This window comes from Moschus berezovskii, chromosome 22 (genome assembly GCF_049115385.1).
Source record: "Moschus berezovskii isolate FMDL1 chromosome 22, NW_MosBer_1.0, whole genome shotgun sequence".
In the NCBI taxonomy this organism is placed as follows: Eukaryota; Metazoa; Chordata; class Mammalia; order Artiodactyla; family Moschidae; genus Moschus; species Moschus berezovskii.
Genome location: NC_142481.1, coordinates 13,928,839 through 13,948,667, shown reverse-complemented (window position 1 = coordinate 13,948,667; position 19,829 = coordinate 13,928,839). Strand labels below are relative to the sequence as shown.

Here is a 19,829-nt window from a genome sequence, read left to right as displayed (position 1 = left end):
CCGGAAGTCAGACTGACCCGCCCGCGGCCGCTCTAGCCCACGGGAGAGCCACCAGCGAGAGCGCAGGGGCGGCCGTCACGTGACCATCCGCAGGCTCCCAGGCCTTTCCCCCGCCCGGCGCCGCGGGTCCGCAGTCCAGCCGGAGTGCGCCTGCGCGCGACGGGTTGGGCGGGGGCGCGCGGGGCTCCAGCCTAGGAGGTACCAGCGGGGCTGGGTCCCGGAGTGGGAAACGTGGAATGCAGGTAATGTGCGATCTAGGGGTGCGTCGCCTCGGCTGCCTTTATGTTGTCCTTCCTCTATAATGCATTTCTTCTCTCATATCGTCCTCTGTCCCATTATGTCTCCGTTCCTCCCGTTATGTTGCATCCTGCTTAAATCGTTATCACTCCCTTGTGTTTGCACCACTCTCCTAATGTCGCCATCAATACCCTTAACAAGATTTCGTTCTTTTTAAGTTCCATGGCCACCAAATGTCTCTCCTGTCGTGTCGCCTTCTCCTGTCGCCTACACATCTCTTTTGTTGCTGCTGCTCCTTTACAAAGTCTTTCTCATAAATCGTCATCGTACCCCGTGTCACCTTCGCACGCCTCGTCTCCCCTTCGTAAATCGCACCCACGTTTCCCTTCCGTCTTTCTCATCCTTTATGTCTCCGTCGCTCCTGTGTCACCTTTGCTTCTCTGACAGTCACTGTCCGTGCCTAATGCTTCTAGTGTTTTCCCATTAGGAGTTTTTGTTTTTTTTTTTTCTTTTCATGTCTCTGTCATTTTCCCCGTGTCACCTCTCACATACCAGGTACTAGAGCCCGTTATTCTGGCTCCATCGCTAAACCTCTGGGTAACCTTGACCATCTCATCACACCTTTGCAAACTTAGCTTCCTCATTTGTAAAACCCCCACAGGGACACCAATGTCAGGTATGAGAGTGAGGGTCCTGCGAGTTTATTCTGGTGACATGCCCAGCTCGATGTGGCTAATACGATTCATCATCTCACCCTCATCCAGTCACCTTCATCTCCTCCTCTTTGTCACTCTCCCCCTCCCCCCAGCTACCCTCATCATTCCCGGGGTGTCACACTCTCTCTATCCTGACAAGTTCTGCTGCAGCAGCCAACCCCTGCTGTCCCACGTCACAGTCTCCAAGCTGTCCTCCCCTCCGCCACGTCACCACACCTGGGACCAGGTGGCCCATCAGCCATTAAGAACCTTGCTCATGTCAATATTAATCCATACCTCTTTACCTTGGTGGACAGACTGATTTCCCACCCCCAAATTGAGAGCACTTAGCCCATAGCTGGAGTTGGGCAGGGCTTGGTGGGGGGAAGACTCTAGGTAGCTTAGACCCAACCCTCCCTTGACTCATAAAATCAGGGGTACAGAGAGAGGAGGCAGGTCTCCCCACACCATCAAACCTCAGCAACCCTGAATCCCCAAGTGAAGAGACGAATATCTTAGTCACCCAGCTTGCCTTAGCATGGCTGAGGAGGACAGTCATTACAGTGTGTGCTGGGGACTGGACCCCCCCAGGTGCCAATCTTGGTTTTATTGTTTAGTACTTAAACAGCTGCATGAGCTTGGGCAGGTGGCTTAAGGTCCCAGCGCCCCAGTTACTACATCTGTAATATGGGAATGCAAATACAAGTTATTCATTCAATCGATAGTTGTTAAGCATGTTCTACATGCCCAAGACTGCTAGGCATGGGGACACATGAGTGAACAAAACAGATTCCCTGGCCTCATGGAGCTTACATTCTGTTAATAGCAAAGGCCAGAGACAATACACAGATGGGTAAGTAGATAATATGATATATTGGAGGGATAGGGAATGCAGAGATTGTAGTTTTAAGTAGGGTGACCTGGTGACATTTGAACAAAGACTTGAAGAAGGGGAGGGAGTGACGTGGCTCTCTGGGGGAAGAACAGCATTCTAGGCAGAAAGTAAAAGTGTTAGTCGCTCAGTCGAGTCCCACTCTGTGACCCCATGGACTGTGGCCAGCCAGGCGCCTCTGTCCATGGAATTCTCCAAAGAAGAATACTGGAGCCATGCCCTTCTCCAGGGGCTCTTCCCAACCCAGGGATTGAACCCAGCCCTCCCACCTTGCAGGCAGATTCTTTACTGCCTGAGACACCAGGGTAGCCCATTCTAGGCAGAGGGAACAGCACATGTAAAGGCCCTGAGATAGGAGCCTGCATGGCATCGGTAAGGGGTAACAAGGAGGCCAGTGAGGGAGGAGAGGGATGGGGGATGAAGTCAGCAGGGTGATGGGGGAAGGTCCCCTGGGGTCTCACGGGCCATGGAGAAGACTTTGGCTTTACTCTGAGTGAGGCGGGTTTGGAAGAGAGGAGGGACGTGATCTGATGTGACATGAAGCCACAGCAGCAGCTGGAGAACTTCTACCAAGGATGGACTGGCAAGAGCAGCCTGGTTGGAAGAACGACTGAAGTCCTCTTTTAAAGCTGCACTCATATCCTTTATACTTGGAGAAGGTTTCTGATGTCCTTCTCAAAGGGGGTGTCGGTAGAGGTTTTGAGAGGCTGTTCGGGAGGGAGGGAGGAGACCACAGGTCTGTGGATATTAGACAGCAGGAGGGGGGATTGTCTATACCCAGCAACCTAGGGAGTTTGGCCTCAAATCCTGGCTTCCTGGCTTTGTACTTAACCACTCTAGGTCTTTAGTTCCCTTACCTGCTTGTTGTTGTTGAGCCCCTAAGTTGTGTCTGACTCTTTGCAACCCCATGGACTGTTGCCCACGAGCTCCTCTGTCCATAGGACAAGGCAAGAATACTGAAGTGGGTTGCCATTTCCTCCTCCAGGGGATCTTCCCAACCCAGGGATGGAACCTGTGTCTCCTCTGTCTCCTGCACTGGCATGTGGATTCTTCACCACAGAGTCACCTGGGGGAAGTTAGGCTAAAACAAAACAAAACAAAAACACCATTGTGAGAATTGAATATATAAAGTGTTTTGAGCAGTGCCTGGTTCAATAAACATAAGGATCCCCACTGTCTCTCCCGTATCCTACCCTTCCATAGCCACAGACCTCCTGGGTAGCAAGCAAAAGACATTCCGCCTTATTTTGTGTTTGTGAGTTGGTTTGACAGTATAGTGCCCTGGAACAGAACTGAGCTCTGGGATCAGATTCCCAGCTGACAAACCAACCCTGTGTGACCTGGGCAGTGATTTCCCTGAACCCTGTCTCATCTGAAAAACAGAGATAATAATGCTTTTTTCCCCCAGATATGGTTTTTTCTTTTTCCATTTCTTTGATTTGCGGGGAGGGTTTTGGGGTCACACAGTCTGTGGGATATTCGTTCCCCGACCAGGGATCGAACCTGTGCCCCCTGCGTTGGAAGTATAGCATCTCAACCATGGGAAGTCCGTGTTGTTATTTTTGAATGGCGACATCAACCACTTTCACTGTGATGCCACAGCACCCCTCCCTTGTTTTCTTTTTCTCCCACGTACATAGTGTACGTTTCACTCATTGATCTATTATCTTACTCCCTCAAAAGAATTTCTTCCTTCCTAGGGATTTTTTTTTTCTGTTTTTCTGTGCTGCATCTCCAATTTCTAGATAGGGCTTATCAGAAATAGTTGAATAAATACAAGTTGAATGAATAGATGGATGAACTGGCTACTGAGCATCTGCCATGTACTGTCCCTGTGCTGGGTGACATGGGGGACACAGCAGTGACAGCCAGCCCGGCCCTCCCCTCATGGATTCTGGACCCATCATCAGGTAGTGACAGTCCAGTGGTCAGGGCCAGGTTGGGAGAAGCACAGGCAGAGGGGTCCGGGCTAGGATTGATAAGCCCAGGGGACTGCCAATCCCATGGAGGATGTCTGGACCATCCAGGGAGTCAGGGAGGGCTTCCTGGAGGAGGTGATACATAAGCTGATAGAAGTGAGCAACGTGAAGAGAGCAAGGTATGCTAGGCAGGAGGGGCAGCTGTGGGCAGGTTTGGTGGTAAATGTGTGGTTTCAGTTCGAGGAACTGAAAGATATTAAATATGACTGGGCCATGGAGAATGGTACAAGCATAAGCCCAAAAGGTTATTAAGGAAAGGGCTCTGGGAGCCACAGTGAGAAGCTGAGACTTTATCCTGTGTACACTGGAGTATTTGAGCAGGGGAGGGGCAAGTCAGACTTAGATGGAGGTGGAATTAGAAGTGTTTGAGTGGAGGCTGGGAGCCACAGGAGGCTGCTGGAATGGGGACCCAGGTGAGAGAAGCCAGTTCATGGCCTTGGAGGGGAGGGGAAAGGGTGGGTGGGAGACACTCTTAGGAGGCCAAGTGGATAAGTTATGGGGGACCCAGGACTCTGGGGGCATCAGGGCTTTCTGGGGAAGGTAGAACACAGGCTGAGACCTGAAGGGTGGGTAGGACAGCTGTCCTGGAAATGGGGACCCAGGGGAGGGGCAGGTTTGGGAGAGATGGTAAGGACATTTGGAGACATGGGTATAAGGGGCTTAGGGACACCTGGGTGGAGGTATCTAGGCCTTGGGACTTGCAGAGCTGAAGTTCAGGGAGGAGATATGAGTTAGAGGAACTGAAACTGTCAGATGGGGAAGATCCACAAGCACTGTCCCTGGAGAGCACAGGAGGGCATCATAAGACAGTTGCACTTTGTACCAAAGGCAGTGGGCAGCCACAGAGGGGGTTTGAGTAGGGATGGGACAGCTTTTGAGTTCCAATTCCCAAGTATTCACCATTCATAATGGGGGGGAGGGGGCAGTTCGTGTGTGCCTTTTTTGCTTTTTTTTTACTGATTTGCTTTTCAGACCAAGCATCTTCTATCCCTAGAAGGGGCACCTTCTGGGGTCCTTTGAAATAAAGGATCTACCACTAAAAACAAAAACATTTACACAACCAGTGCTCTGTACTGTTTTCTGTAGACTTGACCACAGACGATTGTGTGGTCAGTCCACAAAGGGTCTGCACAATCAAATGAAAATTGGCCCATTTAAACCCAAGAGCAGGGTTCCTAGGTTTGTAAATGTTTCCTAAGGTATGGCCTGTCCAGTGCTTCAGATATGCTTCAGCAGCCAAGTGGCCCACCCTGAATTTTACCCTCAGGCTGAAGCGCCACTATCTGTACCTACCCTATTGCCCCAGGCTCAGAACACAAGCTGCTGATTACTGTGTAGGAACCCAGTGTCACTGAATCTTAAAGCGACATATGAGAAAGTCTTTTATCCCTTCTATGCTCTTTTCTTCTGTTTTCAGAAGAAAAACAAATAAACATTTGCTGGGCACTCAGGTGGGTAGAGGAATAAATCAGACATAGCTTTTCAAGGGACACATATATAAGTTTATCAGTGATAAATAATGTGTTCAGGGTACTAGGGGAAAACAACTCACCAGCCAGCTTGTATCTATGTGAACTGACCGCTGTGGATGGGTTTCATTGACTCTGCCCAGCAAATGTCATGTTGGTATATTAGTCTCCCTAGTGTTCTGAAGAATGCAAGTGAGGCTCAGAAAAGGTAGTCTCTTCTCCAGGTAAAGCGCAGAGCTGAGATATGAATCAAGGGCCTGGGGACTGTGAGGCCCACCCTCCTAAACCAGCCACCACTCTGCAGACAGGCATAAAGTGATTTTTTTTTTTTTTTAATGACCATGCCACGTGGTATACGGGACCTTAGTTCCCCAACTGGGGATCGAACCTGCATGCCATACAGTGGAAGCACAGAGTCTTTACTGAACCACCAAGGAAGTCCCAATCCTCTTTTTATGAATGAGGCCAGCAGGCTCAGAGAAATAAAGCCCTGTGCCCAATGTCACGGAGTATGAAAGTGACAGAGGGCTTCTGGCTGTCCAGTGGCTAAGATTCCACGCTCCCAAAGCAGGGGGGACCTGGATTCAAGCCCTGGTCAGGGAACTTGATCCCACATGCTGCAACTAAAGATCCCACATGCTGCAACTAAGACCCGGTGCAGCCATATATTTATTTATTTATATATCAGAAAATTTCTTTAAAAAGTGACAGAGGTGGGATTTGAACCCTGAATTCATCAGTCCAAAGCACTGCTATGGAAAGGGGGATCAAATCTCCCACTCTCACCAGGGGTGGGGGTCTTCAGGGAACTGTGACCCAACACAGGTCTCAGAGGCCCAGTGGTTTTTGCTTCCTCCTTGTCCCTGGGCTATAGTGTTATACCCAGGGTCAGGCAAGGCACACGCCAAGGGGACAGGGAGATATTCAGTGGGCTGGTGAAACTGCACAATTCAGTCCTACAGGCTGGGACTCAAAACACAGCCAAAACCCAAACTGGGACTGAAACCCACTTTCTTTTCATCTAAATCACACACCTGGTCTAAGGATTTAATGAAGCTTAGGTTCTTTATGTATTAGCACAGAAAGAATTCAGTGAGGGACAAAGTGATAGGTGAAAAGTGGATTTATTTAGAGAGAGACACATTCCACAGAGTGTGGGCCATCTCAGACGGCAAGAGTCCCCGAAATAGGGAGTGGTTAATTTTTATGGGCTGAGTAATTTCTTTTCTTTTTTTATGGCTGCACTGGGCAGCATGAAGAATCTTAGTTCCCCCATCAGGGATCAAACCCATGCCCCCTGCAGTGGAAGCACTGAGTCTTATTAATACTGGACCAGCGGGGAAGTCCCTGGGCTGGATAATTTCACAGACTAATGAGTAGAAGGATTGTTCTAACTACCTTGGAGAAAGGGTGGGGAGATTCCCATTAATTGGGCCACCACCCACTTTTGGGCCTTTAATGGCCGGCCTTGGAACTGTCATGGCGCCTCTGAGTGTGTCATATGCTAATGTATGTAATGAGACTCCAGGTCCACTGAATAAGGTCACATTCACAAGTTCCAGGAGTGATGACCACATCCAACTTATCAGTTTTGAGGCCACCATTCAACTCACTACAAGCCCCAAAGGAGATCATATTTCCTCCTCTGCCCAGAACCTACCCTTGGCCCCATTCTTCTTACCACAGTCCAGGTAGCTCTGCATAATCTGGTCCTGTGACCTCTGATTCACCTCCTCTCCCTCCCCTCACTGCCATTCCACTACAGATACATGCCTGCTTGCTCTTCTCTATCCCCACAAGCATACTCCCGCCTCAGGGCCTTTGCACTGGCTGTTCTCTATGCTTAGAATACTGCTCTATAGCTCTCTTCCTCCCCTCCTTGAAGTTTTTTTCTCAGGTATCCTCTTCTCTGTGCAGCCTTCCTTGTCCTCCTTATTTTCAAATGCAAGTAATCCCACCCCCACCCCAAACCCGTCCCTCTTCCCTGAGTCTCTATAGTACATATTACCTTCTAACATATAATTTACTTTTGTTTTTGTCTGTCTTTCTTCAAGTCTGTTTTGTTCACAGCGATGTCCCCAGTGCTTAAAACAATACCTGGTGCACAATAAAGGTGTGCAAAATTCATGAACAGCCTTGTAGGCAGTATTGTTACTTTGCCCATTTTGCAGATGGGGACACTAAGGCACAGATGCGTTGTGAGTTCTCTGAAATCAAATAATCACATACATACTGAGGTTTATATTAAGATCAGGCATCTGGCTCCGGATGCCACAAGTGTTAACTGCCTCACCAATCTAACGCAACCTATACCACCTCTCCAATACTGGTTTTCTTTGTAAGTACGCTAGGTGCATTTGCTTCGATAAAAATATAACAAGTCAAAATTCAACCCATCAGTAAAGACTTGTCATCACGGCACAATTTGAAAGCCAAAAGATTACTAACAAACTGAATAACATGCGCCTTCAGTTCAGTCTCTCAGTCACATCACACTCTTTGCAACCCCACCGTCGGCAGCATGCCAGGCTTCCCTGTCCATCACCAATTCCCAGAGCTTGCTCAAACTCATGTCCGTCGAGTCTATTTTCTTCCTATTTTTGGTTTATCAGCGGCCACCCCAGTTCCCCTGCCTCACCGTGCTGTGCGCCATCCCTCACATCTTCCAGCTCTACCTTTCCCCAGTTTTGTTTCTGTTGATCTTAGCTTCCCTCCTGGTGAAGGGAATGGCAAACCACTCTGGTATTCCTGCCTGGAGAATCCCATGAACAGAGAAGCCTGGAGGGCTACAGCCCACGGGGTCGCAAAGAGTCCGACACAAATAAGCAACTAATACCACTACTAGCCTCCCTAATTTCACCTCACCTTCTTTTCCAACCACACAGTCTTAAATAAAGCATTTCCCACCAAGGGCTTTGCAAATAAATAAAAGGCAAACTTGTTTCCTGCGCCATGCCTCCCCTCCCCCACCCTTCCACCCTGCGGTCAGCCTTATCGAAGACTGTTACCTTCTGCTTCTCTTGGTGACCTACGGAGATCAGATAAGCTTGTTCTGTTGCCATTCCTTGCTGGATCCATCCCCTTTTTGGCTGGCTCCCTATGATGGGGTGGGGGTGGGGTAATACCTACTTGTGCTCTTCTGTCTTTAACCAAACTGGGATCAGATGTTGAGGGGGAAGGGGTTTTCAAATTATCCTTTCAGATCTAGGCTGGATCTTGTGGTGAGGGGTGAACCAAACTCCCTTTGAAATTTCCTTCTTATTTTTTTAAATCACATTAATGCGCGGAATGAATTTTTAAAAACGTGACAAAACCTGGGACGCGGCAACACCTGTGTTCGCTTTATATTTTTTTTAACACGTACAGAGATATTTTTCTCCTCTGTAAGTCGCTCATATTTCACGATTTTAAAAAAGAAAATAGGCGTAGGATAAAAAGCAATCCTGACGCACCCCCAAAACCTGTTGTCAAGGCAACCAGTTCTGACGCTGTTGCTTCTTTCAATAATAACCCTTCCCTACCTTTGTGCTTCCTGCCTGGGTAGGAGAAAGGGGGTCCTACCCCTCTTTCACTGAGAGAGGTGGGCGGGAAAAGGGGAATCCCTCCAACTTATTTCTCCAGCTGCGGCCTTAAATTCTGCTTCGGAGATATGAGATGGTAGATAGGAAACCCTCCTTATCCCTTCAGCTAGAACCTGGATTTTTTTTTTTTAAACACCAAAAACGTTTTGCATTGGGATATAGCCAATTAACAATGTTGTGGTAGTTTGAGGTGAACAGGGAAGGGACTCGGTCATACATATACATGTATCCATTGCCCCCCAACCCCCCCACACACTGGTAAGAAACATTTTAAAAATCCCTATCAGTTGGCCTTTTAAAAAAATCGAATATAAACTGCAATACAGACAACAACAGGAAACCCACCATCCCTTATCCCACACCCCGCGCTCTTCCCCTCCCATAGCGTGGGCCGCGTCTTTTGATTTTATGGCTACATCCCTAAATCATGTTCAGCCTTGACCATTCCATTTTATAATTTAAAAAATCATTAGTTTTATTTATGTATTTATTTTTGACATGCCCACAGTACAAATATTCACAGGGTTTATAGCCGAGAAAAGATGGGGGGCGTTCTCTTTTCTCTTTACCTGAGTCCTCCCTAACCCATATTGGGGGGCTCTAGGATGGAGCGTAGCAAAGCCATCGCTCAGACCTGTGCTTTCTCCACCCCCGCCAGGTTGGCTAGACCGTATCTGGGGGGCCGGCCCCCCCTCTCCCTGCGGTGAGTCCGGACCGGCGCGCTCACTGCGCAGACTCCCCGCTGCAGTGGGCGGAGCCCCTTGGGCCCCGCCCCCTCCTTCCTCCCGCCCCTGCTCAGCCTGTTGGGGCAGAAGCTGGGGCCCCGTGGAGGTAGCAGCAGCTGTCTGCCGAGTAAGGCCGAGGCCCCTCTGGGGTACGGTAGGGGAGGATGATTGGGGGGATGGGATGGGAGCTGACAGGGAGGCCCCGATGGTCTTGGGCTCCTGGCCTGAGCTGTCTAGTGGTTACCTGAGTGTGAGTTTAAAGGAGCTACCTGGAAAATGACTTCAGGGTAAATCCCAGGGCTGGGAAAAGCCAGGCACAGAAATATTTAGGGCTCCGCTGACCCAATCCGGAGCTGTCATTTTGGGAATGTGTAGGATAGGGCTCAGAGAAGGGAAGGTACTAAATGGGGAGCAGTGCGAGTGCTGATGACAGGCAGGGTGGGCGCTCAGGGGGGCATGGTGGGCACTAAAGCGAGGCAGGGAGGGCACCCCAGGGGATAGGAGGAAGGCAGAGGGGTTGGACTTTGAGGGATTTCGAAATCCCTACTGACCAGCAGTCAGCTTCCTCCTTTAGGGGTGGCGGGCGCAGTGCCAGTAGCCCCCGTGATCACAGACAAGGCGACCCAGTGAGTCCCGTGAGCCCGAGGCTGATTCGTTTTCTGTGATGTCCCCCAAAAGCCTAGAACACCCCACACAGTGCCAGCTTCTGGTCCCCGCAGTTTGGAGACCCTGACACACCCACTTTCGCACCTGGGATCTGCATAACCCCTGACTGCCAGCACGATGAAGCCAAAACTGATGTACCAGGAGGTAGGTGGATGGGGGACCCAGGGAGGAGGGGCCGGATCAGGAGAGGGTGGGGGCCCTGTTGAGCTGACCTGTCACCACCACCCCCATCCGTGTGCCCCAGCTGAAGGTGCCTGCTGAGGAACCTGCCAACGAACTGCCCATGAATGAGATCGAGGCATGGAAAGCTGCAGAAAAGGTAGGTGACCCTCGCCACCCTCAGTCTGTCTCTGGAGGCTGTGGGCTGGGCTGCCCTCCTTGGACCGACTGCTCGCCTCCTCCTCCCCCGCAGAAAGCCCGTTGGGTCCTTCTGGTCCTTATCCTGGCGGTTGTGGGCTTCGGTGCCCTGATGACTCAGCTGTTTCTATGGGAATACGGTGACTTGCATCTCTTTGGGCCCAATCAGCGCCCAGCCCCCTGCTATGACCCTTGCGAGTAAGTGGAGGGGGGCGTGGGTGCCTGGGATGGTGGGGGGAGGGGCCCTGCCAGGCCAGGGACACTTCAACATGCACTACACAGGGCCTGCACCCAGTGGTCGAGGCAGAATAAGGGGGTGGCAGAGACTCCCAAGTGGACCGTCACAGTTCTTCCCTCTGTGCCCACCCACTTCACCCACACTGTTGCCATGGCAACCACAGCGTCATCTTCTATGCTGCTGTGAACAGGCAGGCACACATAGACACACGTGGCATCTTCCATCCACATCCATGGACACACACACACACACACATCCGAAACCTTCCACAACTCTAGAGAGACAAATGCAGACACGCAGAGAATCACGAGTACAGACACACATGAATACACATAGTCTTCCATCCTCCATGGGCAGACAAGCGAGCACTCACAGTCTAGCTCACCATGGCTGATTCTGCCTTCCTCCCTCCCCACCTCCCCACCCAGAGCAGTGCTGGTGGAGAGCATTCCCGAGGGCCTGGACTTCCCCAATGCCTCCACGAGCAACCCCTCCACCAGCCAGGCCTGGCTGGGCCTGCTTGCTGGTGCCCACAGCAGCCTGGACATTGCCTCCTTCTACTGGACTCTCACCAACAATGACACCCACACTCAGGAACCCTCTGCTCAGCAGGTACCTAGCAACCTGGGCCCTGGCTGGCAGCAGGGGTGGTGGGAGGCATCAGAGGCAGGGAGATGAAAGGGGGTTCCCTCCAGCCCAGGAGACAGACTGGCATGTCTCACATAGTGGGTTGGACAAAAGTGTTCGAAAACAACTGTCTTCACATGGCCCACTGGACTGGGGGTGTTTTGTCACAGTTACCTGGAGGCCTCTGAATGTCAGGGCATGGGTTCAGTTACGAGGGATTAGGCTAGCAGATACTGCTCACCCACAAGCTGCCCTGAGCCTGTCACACAAAGAAATGGAAACATGGAATGAGTACCAGACCAGCCTCAAACCAGGCTTCTGCTTCCCAGCTCTGTGACCTCAGGCCGGTCACCTCATCTTGCAGTCTTGTTTCTTCATCTGTAGAATGGGGCCATTATCTAGTGTTCACCTCTGGTGAAGGTGAAACAGGCTGATCCCAGCCAATGACAGCAGTGTCTGACAAGAGTCAGCCCTTTATAAGCATTTACTATGACAGCCTTGTTAGGGTCTGCAGACAAATCTAAAAAGCATAAAACTTCAAGATTTGAAAAAGAACAGCCTAGGTGGCTAAGCCCTTCTTTGAAAGATGTAGTGAATTTGTCCCTCTTCTTCCTTTTCCCTGCTGCCACTCTTTGTCAGAGGTAGACTTTAAAATGTATTAAAATTGTGGGGATCATTAAACAGTGCCTGGAAAAAATGCACAACAGTTAAAAATTATATGAGCTGGAAATTCCCTGGTGGTCCAGTGGTTAGGACTCTGAGCATTCACTGCCAAGGGTGCAGGTTTGATCCCTGATCAGGGAACTAAGATCCTTCAAGCTTAAAAAAAAAGGTATGAGCTTCCATGCCCTGCTGGTTCCTACTGGAGTGATTCAAAGCACAAAGCACAGACATAGAAGGCAGACGGTCTGAGTTCAAGTCCTGCTCTCCTGTTGATTTCTCCAGTGCTCAGTTTCTTCATCTGCACTTTGGGATAAACTCAGACTTGCCTTATCAATGACAGCTGTGAGAAGTCAGAGTTCAGGTGTAAAGGGGCTTAGAAGGGGCCTGGCTCACAGTAGAAACAAGGGAATCATTGACTGTTACTCTTACTGTTATTGGCATCATCAAGCCTTACCCAGGTCTTCCCAGACTCCCAAGTCTGCGCTGTGCCTTTAACATCCTGCAAGATGCCTAGAGACCCCTGCTGCGTCAGGCATGGATAACTACCAGGTCAGGGTCTTGGGAAGGACCTGTGAAGGGCAGGAGTGGCAGGGAGACCCTAACAGGGCTCAGAGCAGCCAGGTATTAAAATAGATAAAGACACTTCCCTGTTGGTCCAGTGGTTAAGACTCCATATTCTGAATATAGGGGGCACGGGTTCCATCCCTAGTTGGGGAACTAAGATCCCTCATGCCGCACAGCACAGCCAAAAGAATAAATAAAACAGATAAAGTAAGGTTTTAACTTCTTAACCTGTAAAGCCTTTCCTAACTGTATTAATGTAAAGCCTGATCAGATCTAGAAGCCTAATCTCAAAACAACTCCGTGGGGTGCTCCGTGGGGCTCGAGAGCCAGCTGCTCCATCCCCTCAGAAGCTGTCTCCTCTCTCCAGGGCGAGGAGGTCCTCCGGCAGCTGCAGACTCTGGCACCCCGAGGTGTGAAGGTCCGCATTACTGTGAGCAAGCCCAATGGGCCCCAGCCCCAGGCAGACCTGCAGGCCCTGCTGCAAAGCGGTGAGCTAGGGGGCCAATGGGGGTCGGCTGGGTCTGGGGCTCCCCAGGCCAGCTCCTGACCTCCACCCCTGTCGGTCCAGGTGCCCAGGTCCGCATGGTGGACATGCAGAAGCTGACCCATGGCGTCCTGCACACCAAGTTCTGGGTGGTGGACCAGACCCACTTCTACCTCGGCAGTGCCAACATGGATTGGCGCTCCCTGACCCAGGTCTGCCTGCGCCCTGCCCACCGCCCTTTGAGGTCGCTTCCTGCCTCACAGGGCTCCCAGCCTCCAACCAGACCCCACCTCCTCCTACCAGACCTCCCGAAACATCCCCCAATCCAGCCTTCCACCACCCTCCCCTTGCTAATAGAAGCCCCTCTGATCCCTGATGGCACCTGCCAGCCCCTTTATATGGCATCCCAGGCCCTGTCCACCCACTTGACCATCACTACTCACTTCCTGAGAGCCTGCTCTAAGCCCAGCCCTGTTCTGATGCTGAGAACATGATGGCAACAGATAGACCTCTTGGAACTCGTGGTCCAGTGCGGAGACGGACCTGTCACCATGCAGTGTCAACCCAAAAGGGTCAAGGCTGAGATGGGAGATGGGGAGAAGCACCAGTAGAGGGCCAGGATGGGGGACCCAACCTGGAGTATCAAGGAAAATCTCCCAAAGGAGGTGACAGTTAATTTGCTTCCTGGAGGAGCTGCAGAAATGAGCATGAGATGGGAAAGGGGTACAGCTGAAGCAATGATCATGTCTTCAACAAATAGATACTGTGCAAGCCCCTAATTGGGCTTCACTGGTAGCTCAGCTGGTAAAGAATCTGCCTGCAATGCAGAAGACCCCGGTTCAATTCCTGGGTCAGAAAGATCTCCTGGAGAAGGAATAGGCTCCACACTCCAGTATTCTTGGGCTCCCCTAGTGGCTCAGTCAGTAAAGAATCTACCTGCAGTGCAGGAGACCTAGGTTTGATTTCTGCATTGGGAAGATCCCTCAGAGGAGGGCATGGCAATGCACTCCAGTATTCTTGTCTGGAGAGTCCCCATGGACAGAAGAGCTGAGCCTGGCGGGCTACAGTCCATGGGGTTGCAAAGAGTCGGACACAACTGAGTGACTAAGCAGAAGCCCCTAATCTGACCGACTCTGTGGGAAAACACAGAAAATACAGCCATGGCTGAGACATCCCTGGTGCCTGTCCTCCCAGTCCAATGGGGAGACAGGTTTGTCACCAGGGAAAGTGATGAGGGAGGCCCAAGGGACCTTGAGAGCCTAAGGAATGCCTGACACAGGCTGGGCAGTCAAGGCAGGATTCCTGGAGGAGGAAGCCCTCAGTGGAGACCTAAGACTGAGCAGGAGCTCAGTAGAAGGTAGAAGCCGCAAAGGTTCAGGAAACCAGGAGCTTCGGAATAACTGACTTTCACCAAAACTTCAGATTTTAGTCTTGAGTCAAGATCATGTCCATCTCAGGGCTTTAGCTGGGGAACTGAGGACGGGGACTAACGGCCAGAAAGAGGGGAGGTAGAGCAGAAAGAGGGGGAGACAGAAGGGCAAGGGGCAGGAAGGGGGACTTGGTGGAGGCAGGAGGAGGGGCTGCAGGCATCCATGTCACCTGCCAGCATCAAGCCACCACCCTGGGGCTCAGCACTGTGCTCCCGCAGGTCAAGGAGCTGGGTGTGGTCATGTACAACTGCAGCTGCCTAGCTCGAGACCTGACCAAGATCTTCGAGGCCTACTGGTTCCTGGGCCAGGCGGGCAGCTCCATCCCGTCAACCTGGCCCCGGCCTTATGACACCCGCTACAATCAAGAGACTCCAATGGAAATCTGCCTCAATGGAACCCCTGCTCTGGCCTACCTGGCGGTGAGTCCAAGGAAGAGGGGCCTGCCACATGCCCTCACTGGGCCTCCTCCATCTAGCCCTGCCCAGTGATTTGATGGAGATGAGGGAGCCCTGACCACTAGCTGTCACTTCTGCTCACTCAGGGGCCTGGGCTATGTCCCAACCTCCCTAGGCTTTGGTTTCATCTAGAAATCTTATGATTGCATCATAATATTTGCACTCTCTTAGGGCTAATGAGGCAGCACAGCTGTGTTCATTCAGGCCAACCCCTGGTTGAATTGTCCGCTATGGCCGAATGTCACATTTTTAATCAATTAAGATGAAATGCAATTAAAAACTCAGTTTCTTCAGTCACACTAGCCCCCTTTCAAGGGCTCAGCAGCCACACTTAGCAAGTGGTTGCCATATTGAACAGCGTAGATACAGAACGTTTTCATCACTATGAAATGTTCTGTTGAACTGCACCCACCCTGGACAAGGCACTGCTGTTTTCAGCTGTTGATCTTTTCACTAGCTGGGGTGGCGAACCTGGGACCACCCCCCCAAGCAAGTCACCTGGCCAGGCCCAGCGTCATCGTGAAGGGCCACCCTAAGGCATGGATGGAGACATAATTTACTGGGGTCCTTTTCTCCAGTGATCTCCCACTGGGGAGTAAAGTTTCCCTCATCACCGCTTCCCCTTTCAGAGCTTAAATTTGCTCACCTGTTGGGAGGGTGGAGGGGGCTGGGTGAAGCTCCTGGGGTGGGTGGGCACACGAGGAGTGCCATGGCGGTGGGCTGTGAGTCAGTCAGAGACACAGGTGATTAGGGGGCTTCCCCGGTGGCTCAGCAGGTAAAGAATTCACCGCCAGTGCAGGAGATGCAGTTTCCATCCCTGGGTAGGGAAGATCCCCTGGGGGAGGGCATGGCAACCCACTCCAGTATTCTTGCCTGGAGAATCCCATGGACAGAAGAGCCTGGCAGGCCACAGTCCATGGGATCACAAAAAGAGTTGGACATGACTTAGCAACTAAATAGCCGCCGCAGCAGAAGAAACTGGTCCAACAGTGTAAAGCAACTATACGCTAATAAAAAAAAATTTTTTAAGAGATTAAAGCAGAGGTCCTCAAGCCTGAGCATGCACTAGAATTACCAGAAGGGCTTGTTAAAACCAGATCCCTGGGCTCCATCCCAACGCCTTGATGCTGTGTGCCCTGGTGCAGTGAGGCCCAGGAATCTGCATTTCTAACAAGTTCCCAGGTGATGCTGCTGCTGCCTGACCAGGCACCTCATGTCAAGAACCACTGGGTTAGAGCTTCAGTTCTAGAACCAGACCGCCTAGGTTCAAACCCTGACTCTGTTCCTCAGCTCTGTGACCTCAGGCAAATCACTTATCCCCTTTGAGCCCCCGTTCGCTCACCTGTGAGCTCGGACGTGGTCATTATCTCTCCCCTTCACGGAGGCTGAGCATTCAGTGAGATACACGGGGACCTAAGTCCTGCAATTCTGCAGCTGGGGTCCACTGTGAAGGACATGTCTTGACTGTCCCCTTACCCCCCCAGAGTGCACCCCCACCGCTGTGTCCAAGTGGCCGCACCCCAGACTTGAAGGCCCTGCTTAATGTGGTGGACAACGCCCGGAGCTTCATCTACATCGCGGTCATGAACTACCTGCCCACCATGGAGTTCTCCCACCCGCGCCGGTACTGCTGGGCGCGTGGACGGGGCTCGGGGCCGGAAGCCACGCGAGTGGAAACAGAGACAGGAGAGGGAGTGATGGGGCCCCGAAAGCAGGCAGGGGGCCAAGGCCAGGGGACAGAGGGAGGGGACACCACAGGGCGAGACAGAGGTGACAGGGAGAGGGGGTCTGGATGCTCGAGACAAGGGAAAGGGGCCAGAGCAAAGGATGTGAATATTGGGAAAAGGGAATGGAGACGGGGGGACTGGAGGCTTGAGGCAGAGGATGCGGGGTTTCTGGGGTTAGGAAGCAGGGAGTGTGGGCGGCATATGCGCTGGGGGACTTGAGAGGTGGGACTGAGCGTATTCAGGTTTGGGGTGGCACGGTTGGGGTTTGAGATCTGGGATAGGAAGTGGGAATGATTGGGTCTGAGGGTTCAGAGCAGGTAGCCTGGGGTCAGCAGATGATGATGAGTGGATTGGGTGGGGGTGGGCAGGAGCAGGAGCCAGAGATGGGGTGGTCTTGGGAAGCGGGAGTCCTCCGAAGCTGTATTGGGACCCAGGCCTGGCACCCTAAAGCTGAGGGGAGGCCTCCCTCCGTACCCTGTACCCCCCGCCCCCAGGTTCTGGCCTGCCATTGACGACGGGCTGCGGCGGGCTGCCTATGAGCGGGGCGTCAAGGTACGCCTGCTGATCAGCTGCTGGGGCCACTCTGACCCCTCGATGCGGGCCTTCCTGCTCTCCCTGGCTGCCCTGCGTGACAACCACACCCACTCTGACATCCAGGTGGTAAGCACCTGCCCAGACCCGCCCCTCCACCCCTGTGCAGGGCAGTGCGGGGACACAGCTCCTGGGGCACTCAGCTGTCATGTGACAGAGATGGTGCAGAGAAGGCTGTGCCCTGACTGGGACGGAGGAGGGGTGACCACAGGTCAGGGTTGGAATCAAGGGCGTGGGCAGAGGGGTCAGGGCCAGGAAGGGGGAGCCCTGAGGAAGCTCCAGCTGCAGCCTGAAGGGTCACGGAAGACTTTCAGGAAAGCGGGACATCTGAGGTAAGACCTCAGGGACGATGGTGAAGAATCTGCCTGCACCGCAGGAGACCCAGATTCGATCCCTGGGTTGGAAAGATTCCCCTGGAGAAGGAAATGGCAACCCACTCCAGTATTCTTGCCTGGAATATTCCATGGACAGAGGAGCCTGGCGGGCAGCAGTTCATGGGGTCGCAAAGAGTCACACACGACTGAGTGACTAACACTTTTAACCCTATAGGGAACAGGTGGCATGTGAGCCAGTCTTTACGGAGGACCCACTCCTCTGAAGGGCTTCACACACTGCTAGCAGAACCTGCCTGCCAGTGCAGGAGATAAAAGAGACACGGGTTCGATCTCTGGGTTGGGAAGATGCCCTGGAGGAGGGCATGGCAACCTACTCTAGTATTCTTGCCTGGAGAATTCCAAGGACAGAGGAACCTGGCGGGCTATGGTCCATAGGGTTGCAAAGAGTTAGACCCAACTGAGCGACTTTGCAAGCACGCATGCATGCACTTCTCTAGGCCCTGTTCTGATCCCCAGGGCCTGAAGGGAAGCAGCTGAGCCCCCAGTCTCAAAGACCTGGTTCCACTCCCCATCCCCAACCCAGGGGCTTCTCTATCCTCACCCTGCATCTCCCCACCCCTCTCAGAAACTCTTTGTGATCCCGGCGGACGATGCCCAGGCCCGAATCCCTTATGCCCGCGTCAACCATAACAAGTACATGGTGACTGAACGGGCCACCTACATCGGTGAGTGTTCCAGGGGCACCATGATCAGGGGGCAGGGGGTGGGGTGGGCGATGGAAGGGAGTCCAGGTGGCACCATGGGCCCTGACTCTCTGGAACCCCCACTCCCCCACAGGAACCTCCAACTGGTCCGGCAGCTACTTCACCGAGACGGCGGGCACCTCGCTGCTGGTGACGCAGAACGGGCGGGGTGGCCTGCGGAGCCAGCTGGAGGCCGTGTTCCTGAGGGACTGGGACTCCCCTTACAGCCATGACCTTGACGCTGCCGCCGACAGCGTGGGCAACGCCTGTCGCCTGCTCTGAGCCCCGGTCCGATGGCCAGGCCAGGCCTGCGAGGCCCCTGCAGGCCCAGGTGTTCTGGGTCTCCATCCCCTGTCCCCAAGCCCCCCGCTTCTGTCTGACCCGTTGTGACTCCAACAGGCTCCCCCTTCGCAACCACCCCCATCCCGGCCTCCCATCTCTACCTCCGCCCCCACTGGCCTGATGCTGTGGCCCCAGAGGACCCAGCCGAACTGCGGGAGGGCTCAGCCCCCAAAAGGAGAAGTGGGGGTGCATGCTGGGCCCAGCCTCCCTGGCCCACCCCACTTCCCAGGGCAAAGAGGGCCCAAGGTCATAATAAGAAGTAAATAACTTGTCTGTACAGCCTGTGCCTGACTGAGTGGTGTGAGGTGGGATGTCGGGTAGGGGACAGCTGGCATGAACCCCTGGGGGGGACATCTTTGTGGGTACTGGGCCCTCAGCATGTGGCCAGTGTGGTTTGGTGTGCACTGGACTCTCAGCACATGTCTGGTGTGTGCTGAGCCCTCACTGGGTGAGCAGCATGGGCCAGTGTGTGCTGAACGCTCAGTGTACAATGCACGCGAGCTGGTGTGTGCTGAGCATGGGTGTGTGACCTCGTGGTGGGCATGAACTGGGCCTCCCAGAGCCAGCATGGGGCCACGTGTGCTGCATACTCAACGTGACCCAAGCCACATGAGCATGTGCCAAGCCACTGCCCTATCCCTGAGGGTGGACTCGCACGTCTGGACACCGGCGTGGGTACCAAGCGTGAACTTAACATTTTGCATGTCCCAAGCATGGATATGTGCATGCCAAGCTTGTCACCTGTGGCAAGGACAGGTCAACAAACAATGAGAACTGGGCATCTGGCCAGCTCATATCGGCACCTACTGAACGCTGAGCATGTTCTGATGGTGAATTCTTGCATGCCAGGTGCTGAGCGTGTTCAAGGGTGAGGGCAGTGTGCTGAGTGCAGGCTCCAACGCAAGCCTGCGGTGGACTGGGTCCCCCCTGAACCCCACCCCCCCATGCCAGTTCAGGCCTCAGGCATGGGGCAATACTGCTGAACAGTTCTTTATTGAAATAAACAGAGGCGGCAGGGCCAAGGGCATG

The 19,829-nt window shown here is 52.9% G+C and overlaps 1 protein-coding gene across 5 annotated transcripts; it reads left to right on the top strand.

Annotated features, from left to right (window-relative positions):
* Nucleotides 1-102: 102 nt before the first annotated feature.
* On the top strand, nt 103-19,077 carry PLD3 (phospholipase D family member 3). 5 transcript variants are annotated; one of them, XM_088830704.1, is made up of 13 exons: nt 103-242; nt 9,512-9,705; nt 10,262-10,388; nt 10,489-10,563; nt 10,657-10,799; nt 11,268-11,451; nt 13,061-13,181; nt 13,262-13,389; nt 14,826-15,026; nt 16,547-16,686; nt 17,284-17,449; nt 18,341-18,440; nt 18,553-19,077. In XM_088830704.1, the coding sequence occupies exons 3-13, from the start codon at nt 10,362-10,364 to the stop codon at nt 18,738-18,740; spliced, it is 1,473 nt and encodes a 490-aa protein (XP_088686830.1). In that variant the 5' UTR covers nt 103-242; nt 9,512-9,705; nt 10,262-10,361; the 3' UTR covers nt 18,741-19,077. The 5 variants fall into 5 exon arrangements, with proteins under 5 accessions (XP_088686830.1, XP_055268115.1, XP_088686829.1 ...); XM_055412140.2 differs by having other exon boundaries at nt 10,257-10,388; XM_088830703.1 differs by having other exon boundaries at nt 9,512-9,727.
* The last annotated feature ends 752 nt before the right edge of the window (nt 19,078-19,829 follow it).

Excerpts from the sequence above, each read along its gene's own strand:
- PLD3 (XM_055412141.2), top strand. The coding sequence starts at position 10,362 with ATGAAGCCAAAACTGATGTACCAGGAG. Across the intron at positions 10,564-10,656 it reads CATGGAAAGCTGCAGAAAAG|AAAGCCCGTTGGGTCCTTCT; the intron begins GTAGGTGACCCT and ends CCTCCCCCGCAG. Across the intron at positions 17,450-18,340 it reads CCCACTCTGACATCCAGGTG|AAACTCTTTGTGATCCCGGC; the intron begins GTAAGCACCTGC and ends CACCCCTCTCAG.